The following is a 27,229-nucleotide window of genomic DNA, read 5'->3' as shown; positions in this document are numbered from 1 at the left end:
CCCTACTTTGTTTTCTCCACTTCGACCACTGGCCATATTGCAGAATGTCTAGAGGGCCCCCTTGAGTGTCACCTATCTCAAATATACTCCATTGTCCTTGGGGCGGAAATGGAGTCCCCTTGGAGGATGGGGAGGACTGGTCTGATCTTGAAAGGTTGGGGCTCCCCGGCGCCAAAAATGCTGCAGGTACTTGCGTTACTTACGCCCCTGCCTTTCACTTTATGTAACTGAAATCAGAAGCTCCAAAGGCTGTGCTAGTTCTCGGCAGCAAGTTCATTTACCGAACAAGCTATCTTCCTTTGAAAATTCCATTAATCAGAACGGCCAATAAACACCTAAGAGTGGACATCCTTGACATTGCTTTGGGTAGAAACGTATCAAAATCAAATCTGCTTGATGTAAAGCAATAGGAAATTATACATATTGGTATATTATAATTACTGAGTACGTTTTCACACACTATTATGATTCTGTGAATTGCGAATGAAAATTTGCACTCCTTTATGAAACTGGTTCTCTATTTTTAAGGATATATATGTCATACTGTGAAATAATTGCATTTGACACTGTAAAAGACTCAATAATATCCCTAGCAGTTGCTGCAACAAATACAATATTATAGGAACATGCATACTTGTCACCTTCTAAAATGCAAGCGGTAATTTCCAATCCGAACTACACACACTTTCACATTGTACCTCAAAGAATCTTCTGCAGATGGCTGTGACGACTTTCCCTAATTGCTCTCTATCTTTTTCATCAATTAGTTTATCTCCATAAACTCTCCCAGCCTCATGTAACCACAAGCGGATGATGTCAATCGGAGTTTTAATGCTTTCAGCAGTTGAAAACAGCATACCCTAACAAAGATACAAACATCAACGTAGTGTATTTATTTAACTTATCAAAATGTTTCTGTAAATCATGCATGATTTTAACATGGATTACACATTTTAGATATAAAATGTATAAATAAATGTAGACGTGGTAAGTATGCATCTTCTAACGAATGCTTCATATTGCTTAGGTGTCTGCTGTTTAGTAAGGCTCTAATTGCAATTTGGGTACTGTGAGAAGCTGGCTTAGTATATGGTGCTCACATATGTAAGTGTAGCACCCTGCATCCAGACAACCATTATGGTGATTTTAGTGGTCTTAGACAATGTTAGAAAAAAACAAGTTACTTACCTGTACACTTTGGGACTCCAGTATTGATATCTTTTATAGATTAACATGCTTCAATCTTCCCCGTCGTCATGGTGGGAGTCCTACGCTACCATAAGAAATAGCAGTAATACAACATCACCACAGACTTCCATAGGACAGAAAACTCACTTAAGTAACTTTTCATCCTCATTCTTAAACATCCAAACTAAGGCCAATCACAGCTGAGACCTCAGAGTTCTCTTCCCCTCAGAGCCACCATATATCAGATTTCGAGCATAAGTGTGCAGGTATACTAACACTCTGAGGTAATTGGTGAGCCTAATCGGGGAGGAGGGAGGGTCGCTTGTGAATCTATAAAATATATCAATACTGGAGAACCACAGTGTACAGGTAAGAAACTTGTTTTTTCTCCAGTATTTAATCTTTTATAGATTAACATGCTTGAATCTGACTAGTTAGTAGTAAAAAGTACAATAAGAGAAAAAGAAAGGTGGTGGGCAGGCGAACCATCCCACCACGATGTAAACTTGTAGCATCTGAAAACAAGAAGAGAATAATAAGCATACACATTTACAAACAGCGTGTAAAGAACATAGGGACATATGTATGAACACATTTTCCCATAGACACATAGGGCCCAATTCAAAAAGTAATCTGAGACAAAATCCTAACTTTACGACTATTGGTATTCACAAAAAGCATTTAGGAGTAGTAAAGTTAGGATTTCTAAATTTAATACTCCTAAACTGAGATATAATCTTAACTTTACGACTTTCGTTATTCACAAAGGGCATTTAGGAGTAGTGAAGTTAGGAACCCTAACTTTCCTACTTCTAAATGGAGAGACAACCTTTATATCGCGGTCATCACACTGTGATACCATTACAACACGGTTGTTACAACGACCGCGTTGTTACCACGCAAAGCCATTACTACGCAAGTCATTACAATGACTTGCAGTATATGGCGCGCTAACATTGGGAATAGTATAGTTTACAATTCCAACACTTTCCCTACTGTTACGTAGGCTGGAGTTGGAATAGTAACTGATACATTTCTAATGTCAGCGCGCCATCTACTGCAAGTCGATGTAATGGCTTGCGTAGTAATGGCATTGCGTGGTAACAACGCAGTCGTTGTAACAACCGCGTTGTAATGCCACGTGATGTGATGACTCGCATTGTAACGAGTCATATTCTGCTAAATGCCTCTTGTGAATACCAAAAGTCATAAAGTTAGGATTTTGTCTCATTTAGGAGTAGTAAAGTTAGGAATCCTAACTTTCCTACTCCTAAATCCCTTTTGTGTATGCCAAAAGCCGTAAAGTTAGGATTTTGTCTCAGATTACTTTTGTGAATCGGGCCCAAAATGGGTGAAACTGTTTGATACAGCTGGCCCATAGAAGGCTAAAAGGCGCCTATCATAGGCAAACAGACATTGGAGTGTAAATTGTCCAACAGCGATATCTTCTTTTTTACAACCATCAAGGCAGTAATGCTTTGTGAATGTGGGAGCGTTCGCTCACGGTGCCGCTTTGCAAATGTCCAGGAGTGATGCTCAAGCAAACACGGCCGAGGAAGTCACCACTTTCCTAGTAGAGTGAGCCTGTGCTTTCGCAAGAAGCGTTTGGCCAACCTTTTCATCACAGAAGGAAATTGTGGAGGTGACACAGCAAGCAATGCTGGCCCATGTCAAAGCTTGTCCTTTCCTGGGTGCCAAGAAAGAGATCAGTAGCTGAGAGGATTTACAGAAGGTCTCCGTTCTTTAAACAGCGTTTAATGTCCAAAGAATGCACCTTCTTTTCAGTTGCTGAAGATGGATTAGGAAAGAATGTTGGTAAAACAATCAGTTCATTGAGGTGTCAGGTTGAAGGCACCTTAGGTATAAAAGAAGGATTAGTGCGTAGGATAACCCTGTCTGGCAAAAACTGCACATACGGTACTTTTATGGTGAGAGCTTGGATTTCACTGATACGTCTGGCTGACGTACTGGCTAAGAGGAAAGCCACTTTCCATGAAAGGAACTTTAATTTACATTTGTGTATTGGTTCAAAGGGAGGACGCACCAGTTGTGACAGAACCATGTTTTATTGCCACAAAACTGTAGGAGGCTTAACGGGCCGAAAAGCTCTAAAAAGTCCCTTCATAAATTCTTTTACGAGCCGGGTAGACCACAGAGAAGTTTGATTTGAGAATCAAGAAAGGTTTCCACCAAGCAGCTGAACAGATGAAACAGCTGTTTCTTCAAATTAAACAAAGCTACAAAAAAGTAAAGAAAAATATATATATAAAAAAACTTCACTGTTCGCAAAGCAGTTCCTGCTTTAAATAGGATCAGGAAAAACTACCACCAAGCAGCTGGTCAAACTTAACTGGCACGGCGGCTACTTCTCTGCTTGTATACCTTGCACGTTATTTTAAGCGCGTGCACTTCTCTGACATGGAACTATTGTATGTTCTTAGTTTAGGTGAGCCCTCCTTTTGGTAACTTGAATGCCAGCATGGCCCGTATGTCGCACCACTCAGCTTTAAATTATACGAGTAGGTATAGTATAATTTGTCCGGTCCTTTAGGAGTATCTACTATGGGTTATTTAATAGTCTGAAGACCGTGACCTTTCTTCATTATTATTATATCTTTTTCGTATTTTTTCTTGTAGCCTTGTCTCTATTGGAAAACAGTTAAGTTTGACCAGCTGCTTGGAGGTAGTTTTTTCTGATCCTGTTGGACTGGTAGACATATACAAGTTCCCTGATTCGTCATAAACTAGTGTGGCTGTAAGTATATGTTTTAGGTGGTACCAAGTTTACCCATCTAGATAATCTGGTAAATACTACTTTTCTGGTCCTTTTGCGTATTTAAAGCAGGGACTGCTTTGCGCACAGTGAAGTTTTTTATATATATATTTTTCTTCACTTTTTTGTAGCTTTGTTTAATTTGAAGAAACAGCTGATTCATCTGTTCAGCTGCTTGGTGGAAATCTTTCTTGATTCCTTTGGATTGCGACACATCTACATAAATTCCTTGATATGTTACAGAGTATGTTGGATGTAAGTGTTTTCTAGGTGGTAATTATATGGATCCAGGTCGGTAGACAGAGTTGAATAATCTTGTCCTCTTGCGCATTAACAGAGTGTGACATCTCAATTGTGCAGGGAGTTTTGCACCTCCTGTGAATGGAATTTTTTGATTGTTTTGCTGCGGACCCAATCTTGTATACAGGTGATTATGGGTTTACCCATCCAACTTTCTCTTTGGTTGTAGAAAGTATCTTTTCTCTTGTTTCACTGAGTGAGTGCACCTTTTTTACCCAACTTTTCTTTTTCATGAGGTTAGGGAACTTGTACTTTAACTTTTCTAAAGCACCAGATTTTTTAATCGTGGTTGTGGGTCTCCTGTGTCCTTGCTCATCAACCAGTTTCTTTCACACACCGTATTCTTTCATCCATTTGGTTTCTGACTCATCTTATGCTATGATTTGACTCTATATACATTTTAACTTCCCTGATACCTGTGTACATATTCCTTTTTAGATGTTTTACCGAATTTTCCGGGACGCTCCAATATTAATTTCGTCCTGATGATGACCTAAATCTATTACGGTCGAAACGCTGTTGACGCTTATATGTGGCCCTAATTGAAGAGGACGCATTTTTGCTGTGTTGTTTCTGTTTTGTCCTGAACCCCTCATTTGTATAATTTGTTCCTCAGTCACTTTGTTTGATTACACATATTATTGTTTGTATTTTCATCATTGTTTGAGTAACCCTATGAGCGCTATTACTGTCTTATCATTGTCCTGATTGTCTATTTCTGTTAATACATTTTCTACATAATGAAATATATACATGGGTATTGTGTGTCCAAATAGCATCTGGGCATTTTCTTTTCTTTTCTTTTTTTCACCGTTTATTAGTAACTGTTAGTTTCCTTTCTTTTCCTTTTTGCTTAATATAAAAAAAATATATATGGGTACGTTATTATGTATTTATCATTATTTTAAGTGTTATAATTGAACCTTTATTAGGATTCTAGTATGTGAGATACACCAAGCACAGAATCTCTTCCATTTATCTGTGTAACATTCCAACATAGACGGAGCTCCCGACTTCTGTAGTATCTTAGTACACTCCTTGCAAAGCCTCAAATCCCCAAATTCAGCATGGTGAGGAGCCAAGCCACCAAATGAAGAGAGGGAATTTGTGGATGAACCACTGGGCCCTGGTTCATGTAGAGAAGATCCTCCTTTGGAGGGAAGAGAATCGGAGCACACTCTAATAGGAGATGCAGCTCGGTGTACCAGAACTGTCTTTCCCATCTTTATAGAAAGCAGAATGATTCGACAAGGCTCTTGCTTCATTTTCTGAAATACTCGAGGAATGAGCGGAAATGGGGGAAATGCATAGGCGATCATCCCCATCCAAGGAAACTGGAAGGCATCTCCCCATGAATTTTTATGAGAATGTCTGCTTGCAAAAAGAGGACACTTTTTGTTGAGGAACCTAGCAAACAGATCTAATGTGGGGTAAGCACAGTATTGAAAAACCTCCTTCAAATGCTGGTCATTGAGCTCCCATTCGTGGCATTGTTTGGAGGCCCTGCTGAGAGAGTTGGTCTTCTCATTGTGAATCCGTGGCACGTGCTCCACTCACAAGGAGTTGTGGTTGACAAGGAGCCATTCCCATATCTGTTGAGAAAGAAGCGAAAGCTCTTGAGATCTCGTTCCGCCTTGCTTTTGGAGGGAAAACAGTGTCATAGTGTTGTCCGTCCTGACGAGAACTGACGCACCTTTGATCCGAGGCAAGAAGGTCTTCAGACCTAAAAACACTGCTTTGAGCTCCAAAATGTTTATATGACACTCTGATTCCAGTTTGGACCACTTGCTGTGAACCTGTAATTTTTGAAGGTGAGCACTCCTCTGTCCATCGAAGCATCCTAGGTCATCACCAGCTGTGGCACAGATTGAATGAAAGAGAGACCTTGCAACAGGTTGTCCTCGACCATCCACCAGGCCATAGCAGCCCTTATTGATGCTGAAATTCAAACCTTGTCGTTGGATGAGCTTTGAGACTGAACCCACTGCGCATCGAGCTGTTCCTGCAGCGGTTGCATGTGAAGTCGGTAATTTGGAATGAGCGGAATGCAAGAGGACATCATCCCCAGCATGAACTCGTACTGCCTCACAGAAACTAACCTTTTTGTTGAAACAAGCTTTGTCGTATCCAGAATCCGCATTATTCTTGCCTGAGTGGGAAAGGCCTTGCCAGGCTCTGTGTTGAGACGTGCACACAGAGGACCAACGATTTGGCCGGGATAATTTTTCCAGATTGATGCGAAGATCTAGAGACTGGAAGAGAACCCGATAGCCTCTTGTTGAAATTTCACCCGCTTAAAAAGACAGAGCCTTTATGAGCCAATCGTCCAGGTATGGGAACACCTGGTGATCTGAACATCTTAAGAAGGCTGCTATAGGTGCCATGCACTTTGTGAACACCCTGGGAGCTGATTGTAAGCAAAACAGAAGCACATTGAATTGGCAATGGTGCCCTGCCACTTTGAACCTGAGGAATTTCCAATGTTGAGGGTGAATGGGACTATGGAAATAGGTGTCAAGGATATCGAGAGGAGCCAGAAAATCCCCTTTTTCCATTAGAAGAAGAATCTCCTGAAGAGAAAGCATCCTGATAGATTGACTTTTGATGAACTTGTTCAGCATTCTGAGGTCCATGATCTGCCTCCATTTCCCATTTTTCTTTTGATGAGGTAGAAGTGAGAATAAAACCCCCGGTTTTGCTGGTTGAGGGGTACTTCCTCTATGGCCTGCATGAGACGAAGCAAATTTATTTCCTTTTGAGATCTGGAAGGTGATGGAGCAGGACTTTGCGTGGTGGAACATTTGGAGGATACAGAACAAATTATATCATGTGGCTATGATGGCAGATTACTAGAACACATCTGTTTGAAGAAATGGAGTTTCATTTCCGAAAGGATGTGGAGAAGACATGATCTTGGTGTGGGACTATAGTAGCAGGGGCATGAGGAGCTTCATTGTCTCCTATTGGAGTCTTGGGACTTTCCAGCAGATTGCTGCCTCTTGTATACTGCCGGTCTTGGATAAGTCTGAGCGGTGTTAGACTGGAAGGACTGGTTGTATGGTTGGTAGGTACTCTGTGGATATAGCTGGTGCTGCTTCTGAAATTGTGGACGGTATAAGAATTGACCCAGACCTCTAGTCCGAAAGGACCAAAAGCGACGCTGTTGGAGATTGCCTAAGGCCTTAACTGTATCCGTAGCTCTTCATCTATGTGCTTACCAAACAAGCACTTCCCATCAAAAGTCATGTCTAAATCTTGGCTTGGACCTCTGGATGAAAGATGGTTGCTTTTAGCCATCCCTGGCAACGCAGAACCGCCGCTCCTGCTATTTGTTGAAATGCAGTGGATGGAATGTCCATAGCTATCTCAATGAGCTCCGAAGACTATCTTTCTCCTTCCAAAAGAATATGTTTTGCATCTTTCTTTTTATCCTCCGGGAGATACTCAAACAGACTAGAGATGTCCGACCACATCTGCCAGTCATATCTCCCCATAATGGCCATGGCATTAAAGGCTCTAATGGAGGTAGCCGCCAGAGCAGAGAACCTACTTCTAATATTGTCGAGGCGATGACCCTCCTTGTCCGGTGAGGCAGTACAGGGAGAAGCTGGTTTCTTGGCTCTTCTCTGTGCTGCTTGCATGATCACAGAGTCCGGCCTCGGGTGACCAATGTCTCAAGCAGGCGAGTCGTCAGGAGCCTTATATTATTTGTCCAGTTTTGGAATAATCGCTGGAACGGAGGCAGGTGTTTTTATTAACTTTAGCCCTCTTGCCATAGAAAGTCAATTATAGGAATTGCTCTCACTGAATGTTGAGTGCCTGGTTTAAAATCATATAGAAAACACTCAGTCTGTTTAGTTGGCATTGGCAAATCAAAAAGTTTGGTGGCACGCTCTTCCAGTTCATGAAATCCCCCGTAATCTGCCGGAGGGGAATCCGCAGCAGGAGGGTTAGGAGATGGTGGCATAGGGGCTATGTAGTCATCCCATTCATCATGGGCATCTGTGTCTGTTTGTATCTCACCTTCTTCTGTCTGAGCATCCTGAGTGTCCACCGTCATGGCTATAGGAGGAGGAAGGGTCTTCTCTTCTCCCTTGTGGATTTGGGAGTACTTTGACCCGGATGAGTAGTGGGTACCTCTTGGGGAGGTAAAGGCTTCTGAGGAGCATTTGCATCCCGAAAGCGCCTGTACTAGTCATTAAGCATGTGACGGAGATCAGACACCAGAGACACTGGAACGTTCATTGATGGTTCCCTAAACGGATGACGCTCCTCCTCTCCCCCTCAATGTCCTCATCACCAGAATCTTGGCACCTGACTCTTAACTGCGATGGACTGTATGCAGGGCCAAACATACCTTCATCCTCTGACTCTTGATTGTCCAGAAGGCGAGCAGGAGGTAAAGGAGATATTTTGGAGAAATCCTGAATTTGCCTGGGCTTAAGGAGACTGGTTTTTCCCTCCATCGAGGGGCTTGACGACGGTGTAACCGTTGATGCAATCGTATGTGGTACCGTTGACAGGGTGTGGACTGCCTACATCTGCAGGGAAGTTGTTGATGGAACCTTCAACTAACCTGTTTTGACGCCTTGTCGACGATGACGTTGTCACTGTCGTTGAAGCTCCTGCCAACTTTGCTGCCGTCGAGGTCTTGACCGTCGTAGTATTCGCAAAATCCAGAGTGCCCAGATGGTTGAAGTAGAAGTGATGTCTGAAATTAATCTTGTCCCACAACGAACCTAGGGACCCACCCACAGATAAGCCCTTAAATACCCTAAGTAAAGGGTTGGGAAATGTCCTATGTCCAGTTTCACGCCAGGGCTGGAGCCAACGGCTTACTGAACTGGTTTGAACTGGACCATGTACGTAGTGCACCAAGTGTGCCCTGCACGGAGACTGTGTGTCGCTGGCAAGTGCTCCCGCCCTGCCCCAATCCACTAAATTCTATCTGGTAGGTGGTCATACCTGCCTGTGGCAGCATACCTATTGTTCTGCCTTCCCCTGCCCGAGCTTTTCTCAGCAGCAGGAGGACAGAAACAGGTCTCTGCCCGGCAGCAGCCCTGCCTTGCTCTCCGGGTCTGAAAGACTGGTACCGGGAGCACAGCGGGCCTCCCAAAGGAGCTTTACGGTGCATGGAATCATACCTACCACCCTCACGCTTAGACCCAAGTACCCTGCCATCAGGATTGAAAGGCCTGCCTTAGGGGTTGACTTATAGGTTTCAAGTGTAGTGACCTTAGATATAGGTAAACCTATATCTTTCGTAAGTGGTGCTTGCACCAGCTTACACTGGCTGCAATGGCAGTCCTGTGGTTACAACTTGAGTGGTCTCCGATGAGTGGCATAATACATGCTGCAGCCCATGGGAGACTCTTGGTGTGCCTATGCCCAGGGTATCTCAGTACCGTATACTAGGGACTTATAATGGGACACCAGTAGCCAACCTGGGATGTACCTAAGTATTCACCATAGTTAATTAAAGGGAGAAAGCACAGAGACTGGGGTCCTGGTTAGCAGGATCCTAGTAAGACTAGTCAGAAACAGCATAGCATAGCACTAGGCAAAAAGTGTGGTAACCATAAAAGCAGATACTGCACCGATTCGCATTGATAAATCAATCTTCCTTCCTTCAAGGGTATCTGAATCCATACGCAGTAGAAATACACTTGGCTGAAAACAAAATTGTCATAAATTCTTTAACTAAGTCTCGAATTGATTATGCACTAAAACTGTCTAACAACACTGCACATTTACAAACTAAAAAATCTGGTAGTTTACCCATCATGCAGTCTAGTGTCACCGAGGCCATTTGATTTGGTAGTTATAAGGGAAGGGTGGCTACTCCTAAATCATTCTAGTCCAGCTGTGGAACAGGGAGGTGCAAGAGATGTTAATGGATTCAGTCAGAAAAGTATCTGAAGGAACTAGAATCACATAAACAATACTTTTCCTTCTCAATACAATAATGTTTTGAAAAAGGATGAGCCGATCTGCTTTTTTGGAGACTAATGTTGGGAAACTGGAGTTGGTGATCTATCTATCTATCTATCTATCTATCTATCTATCTATCTATCTATCTATCTATCTATCTATCTATCTATCTATCTATCTATCTATCTATCTATCTATCTATCTATCTATCTATCTATCTATCTATCTATCTATCTATCTATCTATCTATCTATCGTCAGATTTTGATAAAGTTGTAGTTTGGATGAGGTACATAGATGACCTTTTTATTGTATGGAGAGGGAGCGAAAAGGAAGTTATCGACTTCATTTTTAAACTCAACAAGAACCCATACAACATTGCATTGACACACAATATCAGCAAAGAGAGTGTAGAATTTCTCGATACTCAGGTCACAGTGAAAGATGATAGGCTAATCACCAGTCTACATCGCAAAGAGACCGCAGGGAACAGTCTCCTTCATGCCCTCAGTGCTCATCCTGATGCCCTTAAGTGGAGCATCCCCTATGGAGAGCTACTGAGGGCGCGAAGAAATTGCAGCACAGAAGAGGCATACAGCAGGGAACAAGAAACCATGCTCAAAAGATTTAGAGAGAGAGGTTATTCCGAGTGGGTCCTCAAGAAAGCGATGAGTAAAATAAATGTAATAGACAGAGCTAAGTCCTTGGCATATGCGGACAAAGAAGACACTATTGCAGCACGAACAAGAGTGATTACTACATACAATCACCAATCCAAACAAGTCCACAAAATCCTAGCTGACACTGGAAGATTCTCAAAACAGACACTGTCATAGGGTCCAACCTGAGTGAAAGGCCAATGATAACCTACAGGAGAGGCAGAAGCCGCAAAGACATACTAGTCAAAGGTGACATTATGGAATCCCATGGAGCAAACACACATTACCTGAAGGGGTTCTACCCCTGCGGGCACTGCAAAGCATAGAAATTTAGCCACATGTTTAAGGAATTCAAAGTACCAGGATTCAGAAAGAACAGGTTAATAACACAATTCCTAACGTGCAGTACCAGTTACGTCATCTATGTCTTAGAATGTCCCTGTAGACTCAGGTAGGTAGGCAGCACAACCTTCATGGTCAAACATATGCAAGAACATCTCAGGGCCATCACTAATGTGGACCTACACAACCCTTTTGGACGACACCATTCTAAAAAATCTCTCCTACGATTTTTTGACATTGACATTGAACAAGTGAATCTAGGTAGCAGGGGAGGCAACAGGGAACTAGCACTCAGAAAAAAAGAGTCTAAATGGATACTAGAACTAGAAACTAGATTCCCTGGGGGCCACAAGCTTGATGAGGAACTGGCAACTCATTTGCATGAAGACTGAGTAATCTGAACTTCCATGTTTGTAACTATTGTATTATACTTCTCATAGATAACTCCATGAAACAGTGTTAACAGCAGTAGTGCACTTTATTTACCTGTTTGAGTTGTATATTGGCTTTTAATCTATTCTCTTGTCTTGCTCTTTCTCACAGGAGGAAAGGAAGGGAACCATCACCAAACAAGTCACATCATGGGCTCCCTACCCTTTTCTTCGCAAGGATCGATTTCTGCACTATTCACAAGATAAGAGACTTTTTAATTGCACTTTGTCACTATAGGATCTAGATGATGTAGTTATTTCTTTGTTTCCCTGCACCTTTTTCTGCAAAACATAGGACAAGTATGAACTCAGCTGATCTACTACCACTTGGTTCTGGACATTCTCGCACTATGCGGTTACATGTGCCTATTAACCATGTTGTCTCTACGTTCCAACTTTTGATCTCATAGGCACTGGTCCGCTTCCAATTGCCATTAAACGTAGGATAACACAAGAGCATTATCTGCGCCTCTAATATAATAGGCTTAGTCAGCCTCGTTCTGTACCAAAACGTAAGGCTGTAACTATCAGATACGTTCCACTCTCGATCCCATAGGCACTAGTTCGCCTCCACTTGGTAATCTTAATATAGGGTATAACGAGAGCATTCCTTGCGCCTTTTATTAATTAGCAAATCGGCACTTCCAAGCACGGGAACATAACACCTTGCATGAAATAAATTTATACTGTATACTACCGAGTAGCAGTAGTACAATCAAGTCATGGCTGATGTACCGCATTTCTAACATAACGTGTATTATAAATGGTTGAATATGATGTGTCAATAGAACAAGTTACTTACCTTCGGTAACGATGTATCTGTAAGAAACATTAGTTAGTTAGATTCCTCACCTTAGAATATCCCCAGGCGTCAGACTGGATCCGGAAGATTTTTCGTCAGCAATACCCCTTGCGCGTCGCTAGGCGTCGTCTGCGGCTCCGCGTCCGTCGTCGGCGTCGTGCACCGGAATGACGTCGTCGGAGTACTTAGACGCCGCCCTCGCGCGCTGACGTCAGTTCTTGTACATAGCTTTCCGCGCCAGGAACGCAGAGCCATGCAAAGACCGACACTGGTGCCAAAAATAAAATCTAGGGGCCTGAAAAGGATAACCTTAACCCTAGATGTCAGTTCGCAGAACGGGGAGGATGGGTGGGTCGGTGAGGAATCTAACTAACTAATGTTTCTTACAGATACATCGTTACCGAAGGTAAGTAACTTGTTCATCTGAAAGAAACACGTTAGTTAGATTCCTCACCTTAGAATAGATACCCAAGCAATACCATCCCCGGTGGTGGGTCTGCGATTTAAGATCACACCAGAAAGTCCTGGAGGACAGAACGGCCAAAGAAGCCATCCCTCCGGACTTGGCTGTCAAGGCAATAATGCCTGGCAAACGTGTGTAGCGAAGCCCACGTCGCCGCCTGACAGATGTCCTGCAAAGGGACACCCCGTCCCAAAGCAGTAGTAGCCGCTGTGGCCCGAGTGGAGTGGGCGCGCAGCCCAACAGGAGGGTCCTCTTTTGCCAAGGAGTAACAAATTTTGATGCACAAAACGAACCACCGAGAGATGGTTCGTTTGTGCACCGCTTTCCCTTTCTTAGCACCCACGTATCCAATGAAAAGTTGGTCGTCCACCCGAAACTGCTTTGTACGGTCCAGATAAAAGGAGAGCGCACGTTTTGGGTCCAGACGGTGGAGCCTCTCTTCCTCTTTGGAAGGATGCGGAGGCGGAAAGAAGGTGGGCAAGGTGACAGACTGCCCAAGATGAAATGGAGTCACCACTTTCGGAAGAAAGGAGGGACGAGGCCGAAGGACAACCTTGTCCGGATGAACAGACAGAAAAGGAGGCTTTGAAGATAAAGCCTGGAGCTCACTCACCCGTCTAGCCGAGGTGATGGCTACTAGAAAAGCAGTCTTAAGAGTCAGAAGACGAAGAGGACAATTGTGAAGAGGCTCGAAGGGAGCGCACATCAGGAATGTCAAAACAAGATTCAAGTCCCACTGAGGCATAACAAAAGGGACAGGAGGGAACGTGTGAGTAATGCCTTTTAGAAAGCGTGTAACTACAGGGGACTTGAAAAGAGAAGGCTGATCAGGAAGCCGCAAGAAGGCAGAGATGGCAGCAAGATAACCTTTCAGAGTGCCCAGGGCAGAGCCCTGCCGGGCCAAAGAAAGAAGAAAGAGGAGAACCTCAGAAAGAGGGGCGGAAAGGGGATCCACAGCCTTTGCTGTGCACCATGCCACAAATTTGTTCCACCGGCAGGCGTATACCGTCTTTGTGGAGGGACGCCTGGCTGCCAGAATGATATCACAGACTTCAGGAGGCAAGTCAAATGGCATCAACTGCCGCCGCTCAATCTCCACGCATGGAGGTGGAGGCTGGACAGGTTCGGGTGGAGGACCGTCCCCTGCTGCTGCGACAGAAGATCCTCCCAAAGGGGCAGACGTATCGGAGGATCGGTCAACATACTGAGTAGCTCGGGATACCAGTACCTTCGTGCCCAATCCGGAGCCACCAAGATAACTTGGGCCCGGTCGTGCCTGATCTTCTTCAGCACTCTGGGCAGAAGTGGTATAGGCGGAAAGGCGTACAACAGACCGCAACTCCACTCGTGACGAAAAGCGTCACCGAGCGAGTGCCGCCTTGGAAATTCCAACGCGCAGAACTGCTGACATTGCGCGTTCTCTTCGGTGGCGAGTAGATCTAACCAAGGCTCTCCCCACTGCTGAAAGAGACCTTGCGCCACTTCGGAGTTCAGACGCCATTCGTGATCCATCATGCACCGGCGGCTGAGTTCGTCTGCTCTGGCGTTCAGAGAACCCGCCAGATGTTGAACCACCAGGGTGACGCCCTGGTGTTCCAGCCATGTCCAGAGGCGCAGAGCCTCCTGACAAAGGGTCCACGACCCCACCCCGCCCTGTTTGTTGCAATACCACATGGCGGTGGTGTTGTCCGTGAACACCTGCACGACACTTCCCCTGACAGAGGGAAGGAAGGCTTTCAGTGCAAGTCGGATCGCTCTCAACTCCAACAGGTTGATGTGGAGACGAGACTCCGCCGGAGACCAGAGGCCTCTGATCTCCGCCTCTCCCATATGGCCACCCCATCCCAGGAGGGACGCATCCGTCACTACGACATGCTCCGGTTGGGGAAGGGAGAGGCTCTTGCCCTTGACCCAATCGCGGTCCGTGAGCCACCACTGCAACTGCTGTGCAGTGCCCTCCGAGATCAAGACATGGTCGGACAGGTTGCCGTGATGCTGGGCCCACTGAAACTTCAGGTCCCACTGCAGAGCCCGCATGCGCCGCCTGGCGTGATGCACTAGTAGGATGCAGGAGGCCATCAGCCCCAGAAGCCGCAACACTAGCCTGACCGAGACCCAGGATAGAGGCCGAAAGATGGGAATCAGGGCCTGTATATCCCGGACCCGCTGTTCCAGTGGATGGACCCGGAACTGCGCCGAATCGAGAACCGCTCCGATGAAGAGGAGCTTTTGAGAGGGGCTCAGGTGTGACTTCGGCACGTTGATGGAAAATCCCAGCAAATGCAGGAGATCCGCCGTAGTCTGGAGGTGGGAGACGACTGCCCGGGGCAAGCCCGCCTTTAACAACCAGTCGTCGATATAGGGGAAGACTGGAACCCCTGATCTGCGCAGATGAGCTGCGACCACCGCCATCAGTTTCGTGAACACCCGAGGGGCACTGGTGAGGCCGAAGGGGAGCACGGTAAACTGAAAGTGCTCTGGGCCCACCGTGAACCGCAGGTAACGCCGGTGGGCCGGCAGGACAGGGATGTGGAAATATGCGTCCTGCAAGTCCAATGCTACCATCCAGTCTCCGGGGTCTAGGGCAGCTAGAACCTGAGCCAAAGTTAACATCTTGAACCTTTCCTTCTGGAGGAAGGTATTGACGTTCCGGAGGTCCAAGATAGGGCGTAGGCCCCCTTTGCCCTTCTTGGGAACCAGAAAGTAGTGGGAATAACAACCACGACCTACTTCTGGGCTCGGAACGCGCTCGACGGCCCCCTTGGCCAAGAGGGCCGAAACTTCCTCGTGGAGAAGATTCAAATGATCCCCCGAGATACGGTGGTGCTGCGGTGGCATGGCTGGAGGGGTCGTCTCGAAGGGGAGGGAGTAGCCCCTTCGGACGATTTGCAGCACCCACCTGTCCGATGTGATGGACCGCCAGTGGAGCAGGTGATGGCGAACTCTGCCGCCCACTGGCATGGAATGGGCCTGAAAGCTCGGACTAGGAAGGCTTTGAGGCGGATGCTGCCGGGGTGGATGTGGGCTGACCTCGTCGTCCTCCAGAACCGCCTCGGCGGAAACCACGTCCGCGCGCAGGTTGGTTCTGTGGCTGGTGGCTAGGCGCACGTGAGGAGGCACCCCTTCCTTGGCCACGAAAGGGGCGAAAGGTGGAAGTTTGCGACCGCGGGGCCGAGAGGCCCAAGGACTTGGCCGTAGCCCGGGAGTCCTTAAAGCGATTCAGCGCACTGTCCGCTTTCTCGCCAAAAAGGCGAGTGCCATCAAAGGGCATGTCCATGAGAGTGCTCTGGACATCGCCCGAAAATGACGTGGACCGTAGCCAGGCGTGACGTCTAAGCGCCACTGTGGTAGAAATGGCCCTACCCAGCGAGTCCGTGGTGTCAAGCCCACATCGTGTAGCATGTCGCGCGGCATCCCTCCCATCGGCCAGAGCCTGGGTAAGTCGTGTCCGGACCTCCTCCGGACAAAGGGAGAGCGCGTCCTCCACCACATCCCACAGAGAGTGGGAATAACGGTCCAAGAGACAAGCGGTGTTCAAAGACCGCAGGCCCAAACTACGGGAGGAGAACAGCTTCTTGCCAAACTGTTCTAGTCTCTTGGAATGCAGAACGTCAGTGAGGGCCTCATTGAATGGCAGCAGAGGCTCAGTGGAGCTTGCTGCAGACTGAAGCACCTCAGTGAGGACGTTCGTCCTCACTGCCACGGCACGGCCACGGCAGGTAGCTCGAGCCCAAGGGCTGCGGCCGCCTTGCGCAGCACCACAGAGAAAGCAGCACCCTCCTCCGAAGCCACAGTCGGAGGAGAGATGAATTCAGTGTCTGGAGAGGTATCCAGGCCACTGGCCTCCCCCAGTTCATCTGCCCAGTCCTGGGACAGTTGAGCCTGGGCGGCCATAGGATCCTCGGATCCCTCCCAGTTGTCCCCATCATCCGACTCCTGGTGGAGAGGAGAAAGTAACGGAGCCGGGCGGTAGACATAATGTGTCTCTAGCGGCGCCGATCGCGGCGTCCATCGACGCCGTACCGGCGCCGGGCCCGGAGTGGGACTGAACCGGGGCTCGACGTCGAACGGAGTCGACGTCGGCGTCGGGGGTGGTACCGGTGTCGACGCCAGCGGAGGAGGCGTGACGAGGTGGACCGGCGTCGACGGGGACTCGAGAACGGGTCCCACGGGCGCTTGCGGCGTCGAGGCCGGAGCCGTCAACGGCGCCGCAGCCGGAGCCACCGGCAGGCAATGCCGCCCAGTCGGGTCCGCGGGGCCCGAAGGCGCACCAGCGGGCGCCGACTGCGGAGCCAGATTCCTCATGGCCGAGAGGAAGGCACTGACTTCCGTCGGCGTCGCGTCAGTCCCAGGGACCGGAGGGTATGGGGACGTGCGCGGCGCCTGCGGCTCCGCCGGAGCCGCGGGGGTGGAACCACCCTGACCCTCGGCCGAGTCGCGCGACCGGCGAGGGGAGTCCGAAGAGCGGTGTCGCCTCTTGGACTTCTTGGAATGCTTCGACTTACCCGAAGACTTGGATCCCGACGACCGATGGTGACGTCGGCTGCGGCTCCGCGACCGATCCTTGGACCTCCTCCTGGACCGGGATCGAGAGGCGCGCGGAGCCGAGTGGCGAATCTCGAGAAGCTTACGGGACCGCTCCCGTCTAGCCTTCGAGGTCAGGGCCTTGCAGTCCGAGCACGATGCCGCGTCGTGATCGAGGCCCAAGCAATAAAGGCACCGGCGGTGATGGTCCGTAACCGACATCAAGCGGCTACAGTCCGTACAGGCTTTGAAACCAGGCATCCTACCGGCACCGGAGTCGAGACAGGATCAAAAAGGATCAAAAAGTTAGTCAAAAATTGACTAAAGGGGTAGCTCTCCCGGATCTGCGCTTACTGGCGCGGAAAAAAGAAGAACTGACGTCAGCGCGCGAGGGCGGCGTCTAAGTACTCCGACAACGTCATTCCGGCGCACGACGCCGACGATGGACGCGGAGCCGCAGACAACGCCTAGCGACGCGCAAGGGGTATTGCTGACGAAAAATCTTCCGGATCCAGTCTGACGCCTGGGGATATTCTAAGGTGAGGAATCTAACTAACGTGTTTCTTTCAGATACTGTTTACACATTTTACATGTTACAAAATGGCTGCTGCTTTTATCGCTAATGGCGAGTTACATGCACTAAGGGCCCAATTCACAGAACTAACTTAAGACAAAATCCTAAACTTACTACCATTTTGGTATTCACAGAAGGCACTTACTCATTTTGGTATTCACAGAAGGCACTTACTCATTTCGGTATTCACAGAAGTTAGGATTTTTCTCAATTTAGTAGTAGTAAAGTTAGGACTCCTAACTTTAGGACTCCTATGTGCCTTCTGTGAATACCGAAAGAGTTAAAATTAGGAATTTTCTCAGTTTAGTAGTAGTATAGTTAGGACTCCTAACTTTAGGACTCCTAAATGCCTTCTGTGAATACCGAAAGTCTTAAAATAAGGCTTTTTCTCAATTTAGTAGTAGTAAAGTTAGGACTCCTAACTTTAGGACTCCTAAATGCCTCTGTGAATACCGAAAGCCTTAAAATTAGGATTTTTCTCAGTTTAGTAGTAGTAAAGTTAGGAGTCCTAACTTTAGGACTCCTAAACTGAGAAAAATCCTAATTTGAAGACTTTCGGTATTCACAGAAGGCATTTAGGAGTCTTAAAGTTAGGACTCCTAACTTCTGTGAATACCGAAGTGAGTAAGTGTCTTCTGTGAATACCAAAATGAGTAAGTGCCTTCTGTGAATACAAAAATGGTAGTAAGTTTAGGATTTTGTCTTAAGTTAGTTCTGTGAATCGGGCCCAACGAGTCTCAACGCTTCGGGCCCGATTCACAGAACTAACTTAAGACAAAATCCTAAACTTACTACCATTTTCGTATTCACAGAAGGCACTTAGGGCCATATGTATCAACACATTTCCCCATAGACACAGAATGGGCAAAACCCTTTGATACATCTGGCCCTTACTCATTTTGGTATTCACAGAAGACACTTACTCACTTCGGTATTCACAGAAGTTAGCAGTCCTAACTTTAGGACTCCTAAATGCCTTCTGTGAATACCGAAAGTCTTAAAATTAGGATGTTTCTCAGTTTAGGAGTCCTAAAGTTAGGACTCCTAACTTTACTACTACTAAACTTAGAAAAATCCTAATTTTAAGGCTATGCGGTATTCACATAAGGCATTTAGGAGTCCTAAGTTTACTACCACTAAATTGAGAAAAATCCTAATTTTAAGACTTTCGGTATTCAGAGAAGGCATTTAGGAGTCCTAAAGTTAGGAGTCCTAACTATACTACTACTAAACTGAGAAAAATCCTAATTTTAAGGCTTTCGGTATTCACAGAAGGCATTTAGGAGTCCTAAAGTTAGGAGTCCTAACTTTACTACTACTAAATTGAGAAAAATCCTAATTTTAAGACTTTCGGTATTCACAGAAGGCATTTAGGAGTCCTAAAGTTAGGAGTCCTAACTTCTGTGAATACCGAAATTAGTAAGTGCCTTCTGTGAATACCAAAATGGTAGTAAGTTTAGGATTTTGTCTTAAGTTAGTTCTGTGAATCGGGCCCTATGTCTATAATGTTTTGTGTATTTATTCACGTTTGTATGGAGCAGCCTTATCGTGTGATCAAGACACTCTGTGTGTCGAAACGTGTAGCGGTTAATAATAAAACTTATGGTATTGATACTTGGACCCCTGAGAGTGCGTGATTACTGACTGTCCATTGGGAGATATATATATGTCTGGCGGCCGAAACGCGTCATTTGGACCTTTTGATGTGTGAATAAACAACACTCATTTTGAACATTGCCCACAGTCTGTATCCTGGTGCTGCGCCGTTCCTTTGGATGGTAAAGCTTTGGGATTTCGTTGTGAATATATATATATATGTATATGTATATGTATATGTATATGTATGTATATATATGTATATATATATATGTATATATATATGTATATGTATATATGTATATATGTACATTTATATATATATATGTCTTTAGAAGGTTGAACATCCATGAATACATACACAAATCGGCACAGCTGTCTCAAAGAAATATCCCTTTGGAATTTGGTCTACCTCCCCTCCCCTTCACAGCCCCTCCCTATCACCCTTCTTATGTCATACTATTTCCTTTATACTGTCTCTTCTCTCCTCTTTCTCTCTTTTTCCAAGAACACAACAGGCATTACCTTTTTAGACAGTACTAACACCTATTTGTTTTTGACAATCCCATACTAAAATTGGGGCACTTCCTAAGATTACATTCATGTTCACTTGTATAAAATACTGTAAGGCCCATATTGGAATCCAATAGTTTCTCTGTATGTTATGAACATATGCAATATAGTATAATATCAAATAATTGCTGTAGGAAGGTAAGATCCTTCTTACATGGTTACCCCCACTTTTTGTCTAGTGTCAGTGTGTTTTTGACTAGTCTGACTGGGAACCTGTGAATCGGGACCCCAGTCACTGCGCTTCCTCCCTAAATTTGACTATGGTAAGTTCTTCTGTACCTCTACAATTGGCTACTGGTGTACCCCTATAAGTCCCTAGTATATGGTTCTGAGGTACCCAGGGTATAGGCACACCAGGGGTCTCCCATAGGCTGCAGCATGTATTGTGCCACCCATGAGAGAACACTCAAGCTGTGACTAGAGGCCTGCCATTTCAGCCTGAGTATGCTGGTGCTAGCACCGCTTACAACAGATATGTTTCTTATATCTGAGGTCACTACACTTAAAACCTATGTCACCCCTAAGGCAAGCCTTTCAATCCTGATGGCAGGGTGCTTGAATATAAGTGTGAAGGTGCCCCTGCATGAGAAGGACACCCCTACAAACCCCACAGTTGATTCTCCAGGCTTTGTAAGTGTGGTCAGCCATTTTGATACATATTGTGTACATTCTTCATTATGAGATGTCTATCTTGAAAGTGGCTTCACCAAACCCGGTCATGTTTGGTATCAAACATGTTGGAGTCATACCCCAAGACCGATGCCAGTGTTGGAAGTATTATCCCATATACTGGGAGCCTCTCTTGAGATACACCCCTGTACTCCCGGTTACAGCCTTTCAGGGTCTGATAGCAAGCTAGTGCTGTTGCCGACCACAGACACAATTCTGCCTTCCTGCTGCTAAGCTGAACTCAGGCAGGGAAAGGTACAATACATTTCCTGTCACAGGGAGGATTGACCACCGCCAGACAGGACTTAGTGTATTGTGCTGGGGTGGGTCACTTGCCAGCACCACCAGAATACTTTGAAGGGCATATTTGTTGCCCTCCTTGCATACTCCAGTTTGAGCCAGTTCAGGGAGACCTTGGGTCCCGCTCTGGCGCAAAACTGGACAAAGGACATGGGTGTATCCTTCCTTCTGTCCAGACTCTCCCCTGGGAGGGACCCATGAGTTGTCCTAATCCCTTTTGTAGGGTATATAAAGGATTACCTGTGGGTGGGTCCTCAGATTCGTCATGGGACAGGCCTCAAGCCTGAAACCATGTCACTCTTTGACCGTCTGGACACTAAGAAGGCTGTTTTGATAGTCAACAGCCAGAGGGGACAATTGTGCAAGGGCTCAAAGGGAACACACATAAGAAAGGTAAGGATCAAATTAAGGTCCCACTGCGTCATAATAAAGGCCGTGAGAGGAAATACGTGAGCCAGCCCTTTTAGAAACCTATTTACAATATGAGATTTGTAGCGAGAGGGCTGGTCTGGCAGCCGCAAAAAAGCAGACAGAGCAGAAAGATAACCAATGAGAGTTCCCAAGGCAGAGCCCTGCTGGGTAAGGGTTAGAATGAAGAAAAGGACAGTGGAAAGAGAAGCAGAAAGAGGGCCAATAGACCTTTCTGAAAAATATAACACAGGCATATACCAGCTTATTTTTTTTAATTTTTAAACACTTTTTATTAATAAACATCGACTTCATTTAGGAAATAGAGCACATTACAATCAGGTGAGCAATTCCCTTAGGCACATACAACTTGGCAACAATACAGCACAGTACACACCGTGGGATGGTTTAAGGAGAGAACATGTTGTCAGAGGCTGGTTGCAGTGGAGGGGGACAGATGTCACCCCTCTAGCGATTCCAAGGCCCCCATATCCGGGACCACTTCCCAGGGCAGCCTCGGGCCACAGACAGTCTTCTCACGGAACATGCACCAGTCCAAGTTGATCTTCCAGTCCCTTAGTGTTGGAGGGGTGGCTGCCCCCCAGGCCTGGGCTATATTCCTCTTAGCCACGATAAAACCTAGCGTGGCCCATTGTGTTTGGTGTGTGTTCATGTCAGTGGTTTCCCACACGTTGAGCAAGCATCTGCGCGCCTCTGGGAGCAGGGGGATTCCCATGACCGTCCCTACCACTCCATGAATTTCCATCCAATAGGACTGGACAAGTGAGCATTCCCATATAATATGTAGGAACGTGCCCAGCTGGCCACACCGCCTGCGACTGTCTCCCGTTGGCACCATTCCCATCAAAACCAGTCTAGGTCCAGTCATGTAAACTCTATGCAGGATTTTAAGTTGGACCAGACGCAGTCTCGCAGGGATACCCACCACTGTGGGAGATGATGCTGCCTCCTGCCAGTCCTCGTCGTCTAGTTCAATTCCGTCTGCTATCCATTTTTACCGGAGCTGTATGAGGGGTTCTTCCATATTATGTATTAGTTTATTGTAAATCAAAGAAATAGACTTCTCCGGGAGGTGGCTATCTAATACGCTACTTTCCAGTGGAGAGGACTTTGGGGGGTGGGGGGGGGGGGGGGGGGATAGGGAGGTACCCCTGGGGACGGCTGAGCGCAGGGCGTTTCGTATTTGTCTGTTGCGAAAATATTCTGAGTCGGCAAGGTCATGTTGCGTTTGTAGGGAAGCAAACGTTTTTATGTCTCCCTTCTCCCACATGTCCTGGACACGGGAGATGCCTATCATATTCCACTTGTCAAAAACTTTTTGTCTGCCATAGGCTTCCCAGTTTAGCAGATTCCCATAAGGGGGTGGCCAGTGTCAATTTGCCCTCCCAGCCCAGAGATCTGGTGGCGGTGCGACAAATGGCTATTGAGTGCCCAGTGGGGCAGGTTAGTGCAGGTCTAACAGGTTTGCAGTATAGAGTTCTATTGTAGTTCCCACCCGGGAGCAGCCATCTATCCATTCGATATCCAGGGTCGTCAGGGGTTCCATAGGTGCCATGCTTGATGGCGGTCAGGTGGGCGGCCCAATAATTCTTCTTAATATCAGGAAGGACGATACCTCCATCATACCACTTCAGAGTCAATTTACTGAGTGCTATTTGTGGCGGTCCGTTCCACAAAAGCTCCCTCTGAAGACGTTCGATTTCTTTAAAATAGGTGGGGGGACCGCATCTAATGAATTTTGAAGGGCATAGAGGAAACGGGGGAGGGACATCATTTTAAAAATGGCGACTCTCCCCAAAAGAGACCATGGGAGAGTCCTCCAACTAGCAATATCTCTCTGTAGACGGTGGAGAGGGGGAAGGAGATTATTGTTATATCGAAGAATAGGATTCAAGGACACGAAGATCCCTAAATATTTGAACCCTGATGCACTCATTTGGATTGGGCAGCTGGAGGGCAAAGCAGACACACCCCCATAAAGTGGATACAGGTGGGATGTAGCCCAATTAATTTTGAATCCGGAGTATCTCCCAAATACTGCCAAAATGTCCATTAAAACAATTAAAGATCTTTGAGGGTTGGTAAGGTAGAGCAGGATATCATCGGCTTAAAGAGATATCCGATCTTCCCAGTCCGCTGACCAGCGGAATCCTCGGATCAACAGATCCTGTCGGATCCAGGCCGCTAATGGCTCTAGTGCCAAGGCAAATAAGAGGGGGGAGAGCGGGCAGCCCTGACGGGTGCCCCGGCTCAGAGTGAAAGTATCTGATTGTTTATTGTTGACAACTACCTTTGCTAATGGTGTCGCATATAGAAGGCGGACCCAGCCGGTGAAGTCTGGACCGAACCCCAGCCTCTGAATTACAGCGAAGAGATAAGGCCATTCAACCATATCAAACGCCATAGTAGCGTCTAGGGAAACCAGAACCGCTGGTTTGCGTATTGTATGTGCTCTCCCAAGTACCCCATGGATACGGCGATGGTTTAATGCCGTGTTCCGGTGTGGGATAAAAAAACCCGATTGATCTGGGTGTATGAGAGTCGGAATAATCTTAACCAGACGATTGGCAAGAACCTTGGCAAGGATTTTCGGTTCGGCATTAAGAAGAGAAATAGGCCGATACGAAGCACAATAGGTTCGGCTTGCTGTCTTTGTGGATTCCAACGATGTTGGCTATGCGCTGGTCTAGCGGAAGTTCCCCGACCTCCCTACTCTCCTCAAACATGGTCTTAAGGTGGGTTGATATTTTATCCGGGCAAAGTTTATACAGCTCAATGGGTATCCCGTTATGGCCCGAAGCTTTTCCAGATAGAAGCGATCTAATGGCCAGGGCAATTTCATCTGTGGTAAAAGAGCTATCCAGTAGTTGCTTATCTGTCGAGGTGTGGGTGGGCAAGATAATGTCTCGTCGCAGTTCGGAGGAGTCTGCTTCGACATAAGGTGTTCCCGCCCTGTAAACCGCTTCAAAGTGTGTGGCGAATTGAGAAGCTATGTCTTGGGGTTCTACTATGTCCGCCCCGGAGGAGTATTGGAGGACTGGGACCAGTCTATTTGCCCATTCTCGCTTATCCAACCAGGCTATCAATTTTCCCACCTTGTCACCCAAGTCATAAAGTCATCCAAGCTTTTCTTGTCCAAGGGTACGAGCTGCTTCTGTGACAAGAGCTTTATATTAAGCCGCAGCAGATGGAGTGACTCCGGAGAGTCTCGTTCTACCAGCTCTTCCTCCAGCCGAAGGATTTTGGTTTCTATATCAAATACAGCTTTTTGCCGTTCTCGTTTATGGCCTGATATTAAAGACAGGGCTTCCCCCCTGATCTCCATCTTAAAGGCCTCCCAGAGCGTTTGACTAGAGGATACAGTGCCCACATTATCTGTGAAATAGCTATCTGTGGCGGCTAAGAGGTCTTTGCGTATTTTAGGATGACGGAGGTGCCAAGGGTTTATGGGGGCGATTCGACCCACCCGCGTGTGGTCTAGGAGAAAGTGAGCCCATATCGGTGAGTGGTCAGAAATCCCCCTAGCTAAGTGGCAGACCTCCCGGATGTGCGATGATTGAGAGCTAGGTACCAGGATGTAGTCAAGGCGGGAGAAACTGTGGTGAGCTCCAGAGTGAAATGTGTATTGCTTTATTTCGGGGTTGAAAGTGCGCCAGGTCTCAATCAGTCCCATGGCCTCCAGGAGGTCAGGCAGGCCACGGGAGTAGGGCCCGAATTCACGAGGGGGATGTCGGTCGAGCATCCCGGAGCACACTGAGTTAAAGTCACCCCCCAACACCAGCAGACCCTCCAGCAGTGAGAGAATAGTAGTACGGAGATCCTGGAATGTAGTCGATTGGAGGTCAGGTGGGTTATAGGACCCGCCCCTCCCAAGAGCCAGATATGCCCACGAATCGACCCCTTTCATCAGTCCAAGTGGACACTACGCAAAAAGGGAATGCATTCCTAACCATGACACCCACCCCACTGGAGCCAGTTGTGAATCCTGCATGCGCCACTAATTTATAACCGTACCGGTTCATTGCCTTGCAGGAGTGACCCATAAGGTGGGTCTCTTGCAGGAACACAACATCTGGTCCCTGCTTCCTGATATACTGCAGGACTACACTCCGCTTAATTTTATACCCCAGCCCATTGACATTCCAGCTTAATATTTTAAAGCTTTTCCCCCAATGTGTGTGCATTAGAACCATAGAAAGTCTTTTGTGCCTTCGCTGTGCCCATAGTCATGTGTCGATGGATGAAAGTAACGATAAAACAACACCCCCCCACGAATCCCCCTGCCAACAACCCCCCTCCCCGCTTCCCTGCCCTCTGGACTTAGAACTGCCCATCATAAACTGGCAGAGTGCCTGTCACCAAATATACTAATACTTGAAAACAACTAAAGGTAGTAAAGAGGAGGAAGGCCAACACTCCATCAGCCCAACCCGAACATCACAGGTCAAGTGTTCCCATTAGGTCATGGTGAGCTTTTCTGATGCGCTATAGATCACCGAGAGCTTATGTCTGACTGCGGGGTCCGAGGACCCCTGTACCTGAGAAGTGTTCGTGCAGGCCGCAAGGGCATTGGTCAGTTCTCACTCTTGTTCCTGTAACGCTTGATCTTCGCCCCGGTTCCTTCCTCCGAGGCCACCGATGGGTCGACTGTCCAGCCAGTCCGAAGCCACCTCCGGGTTGTCAAAAAAGCATACCCTACCCACAACCTCAAAACAGAGACGAGCTGGAAACATCATGGCATATTTAAGCCCCTTGTCTCTGAGTTTCTTCTTCACGGCTTGAAATGTTCTATGCTGCCTTTGTACCAGTTGTGTGAAGTCCGGAAAGAAGGAAAGGGTGGCATTCTCATAGCGCAGGGGGGTGCTGACTGGGCGTACTTCAGGATAGCGTCCCTGTCCCTGAAATTTAGGACACAAGCAATTAAAGGGCGTGGGGGTGCACCGGGCTTCGGTCGCCCACCTGGGACTCTGTGTGCTCATTCTATGGTGAAGAATTTCCCCAGCCCCTTGGGTTTGAGGTGATTTAGAATGAGATGTTCAACAAACAAATCAGGAGCTGGTCCTTCTAATTTTTCGGGCACCCCCAAGATGCGTACGTTGTTGCGTCTAGACCTCCCTTCGTAGTCATCCAGCTTACGCTTGTCCGTCTCACAGAAATATTTGAGATCGCGCACTTCCTGCTGGAGCTGCGACACGTCGTCCGTCAAACTGGCTGTCTTGATATCCAGGAACTTGACTTTTTTGTTCATTTTAGTAAGATCGGCCTGGATGAGGTTCACTTCAATGGAGATAGTGTCCATTTTGTGTTCCAAGGATGATTTGACCCCTTCTATGGAGGCCATGACGTCCTGCAGGGTCAGTTCCGAGATGGGGCTCACGGAGTCCTCCACCACTTTGGGAGCGTGGCGCGGGTCCGTCGGCGAGCCTTTGGGTAGGGTATAACAGTCCAGTTTGTTTGTTTGGACCTGCCTCGACCCCTTGGTCACCCTGGTCTGGCTCTTATCTGGGTCTGGTTTACTCGCCATTAGTCCTCTGGGTCCCAAGGCACTCCGGTGGTGTCTGGACAAGGTCCCTTGCTGCGGGTGTCTGAAGAGGCAGCAAAGATGAGAGGCCCTCCGAGTGCAGACTGGTCCAGTGTGAGCAGGTACCTCGGTCGGGCATGGGGAGCACAGGAGGC

The 27,229-nt window shown here is 47.0% G+C and overlaps 1 protein-coding gene across 2 annotated transcripts in view; it reads right to left on the bottom strand.

Annotated features, from left to right (window-relative positions):
- Positions 1 to 27,229, bottom strand: part of DNAH17 (dynein axonemal heavy chain 17) — a 14,992,541-nt gene that overhangs the window by 6,075,289 nt on the left and 8,890,023 nt on the right. Inside the window, exon 51 of one of the 2 annotated variants that reach the window (XM_085617470.1) lies at positions 699 to 860. In XM_085617470.1, coding sequence (XP_085473596.1) covers positions 699 to 860 — 162 coding nt within the window. Of the gene's footprint in view, positions 1 to 685; positions 861 to 27,229 lie in introns of both variants that reach the window. The other variant, XM_085617471.1, reaches the window with a different exon arrangement.

This window comes from Triturus cristatus, chromosome 7, assembly GCF_964204655.1.
Source record: "Triturus cristatus chromosome 7, aTriCri1.1, whole genome shotgun sequence".
NCBI lineage: Eukaryota > Metazoa > Chordata > Amphibia > Caudata > Salamandridae > Triturus > Triturus cristatus.
The sequence above is the reverse complement of the archived record's forward strand: the minus strand, read 5'-3'. Positions and strand labels throughout refer to the sequence as shown.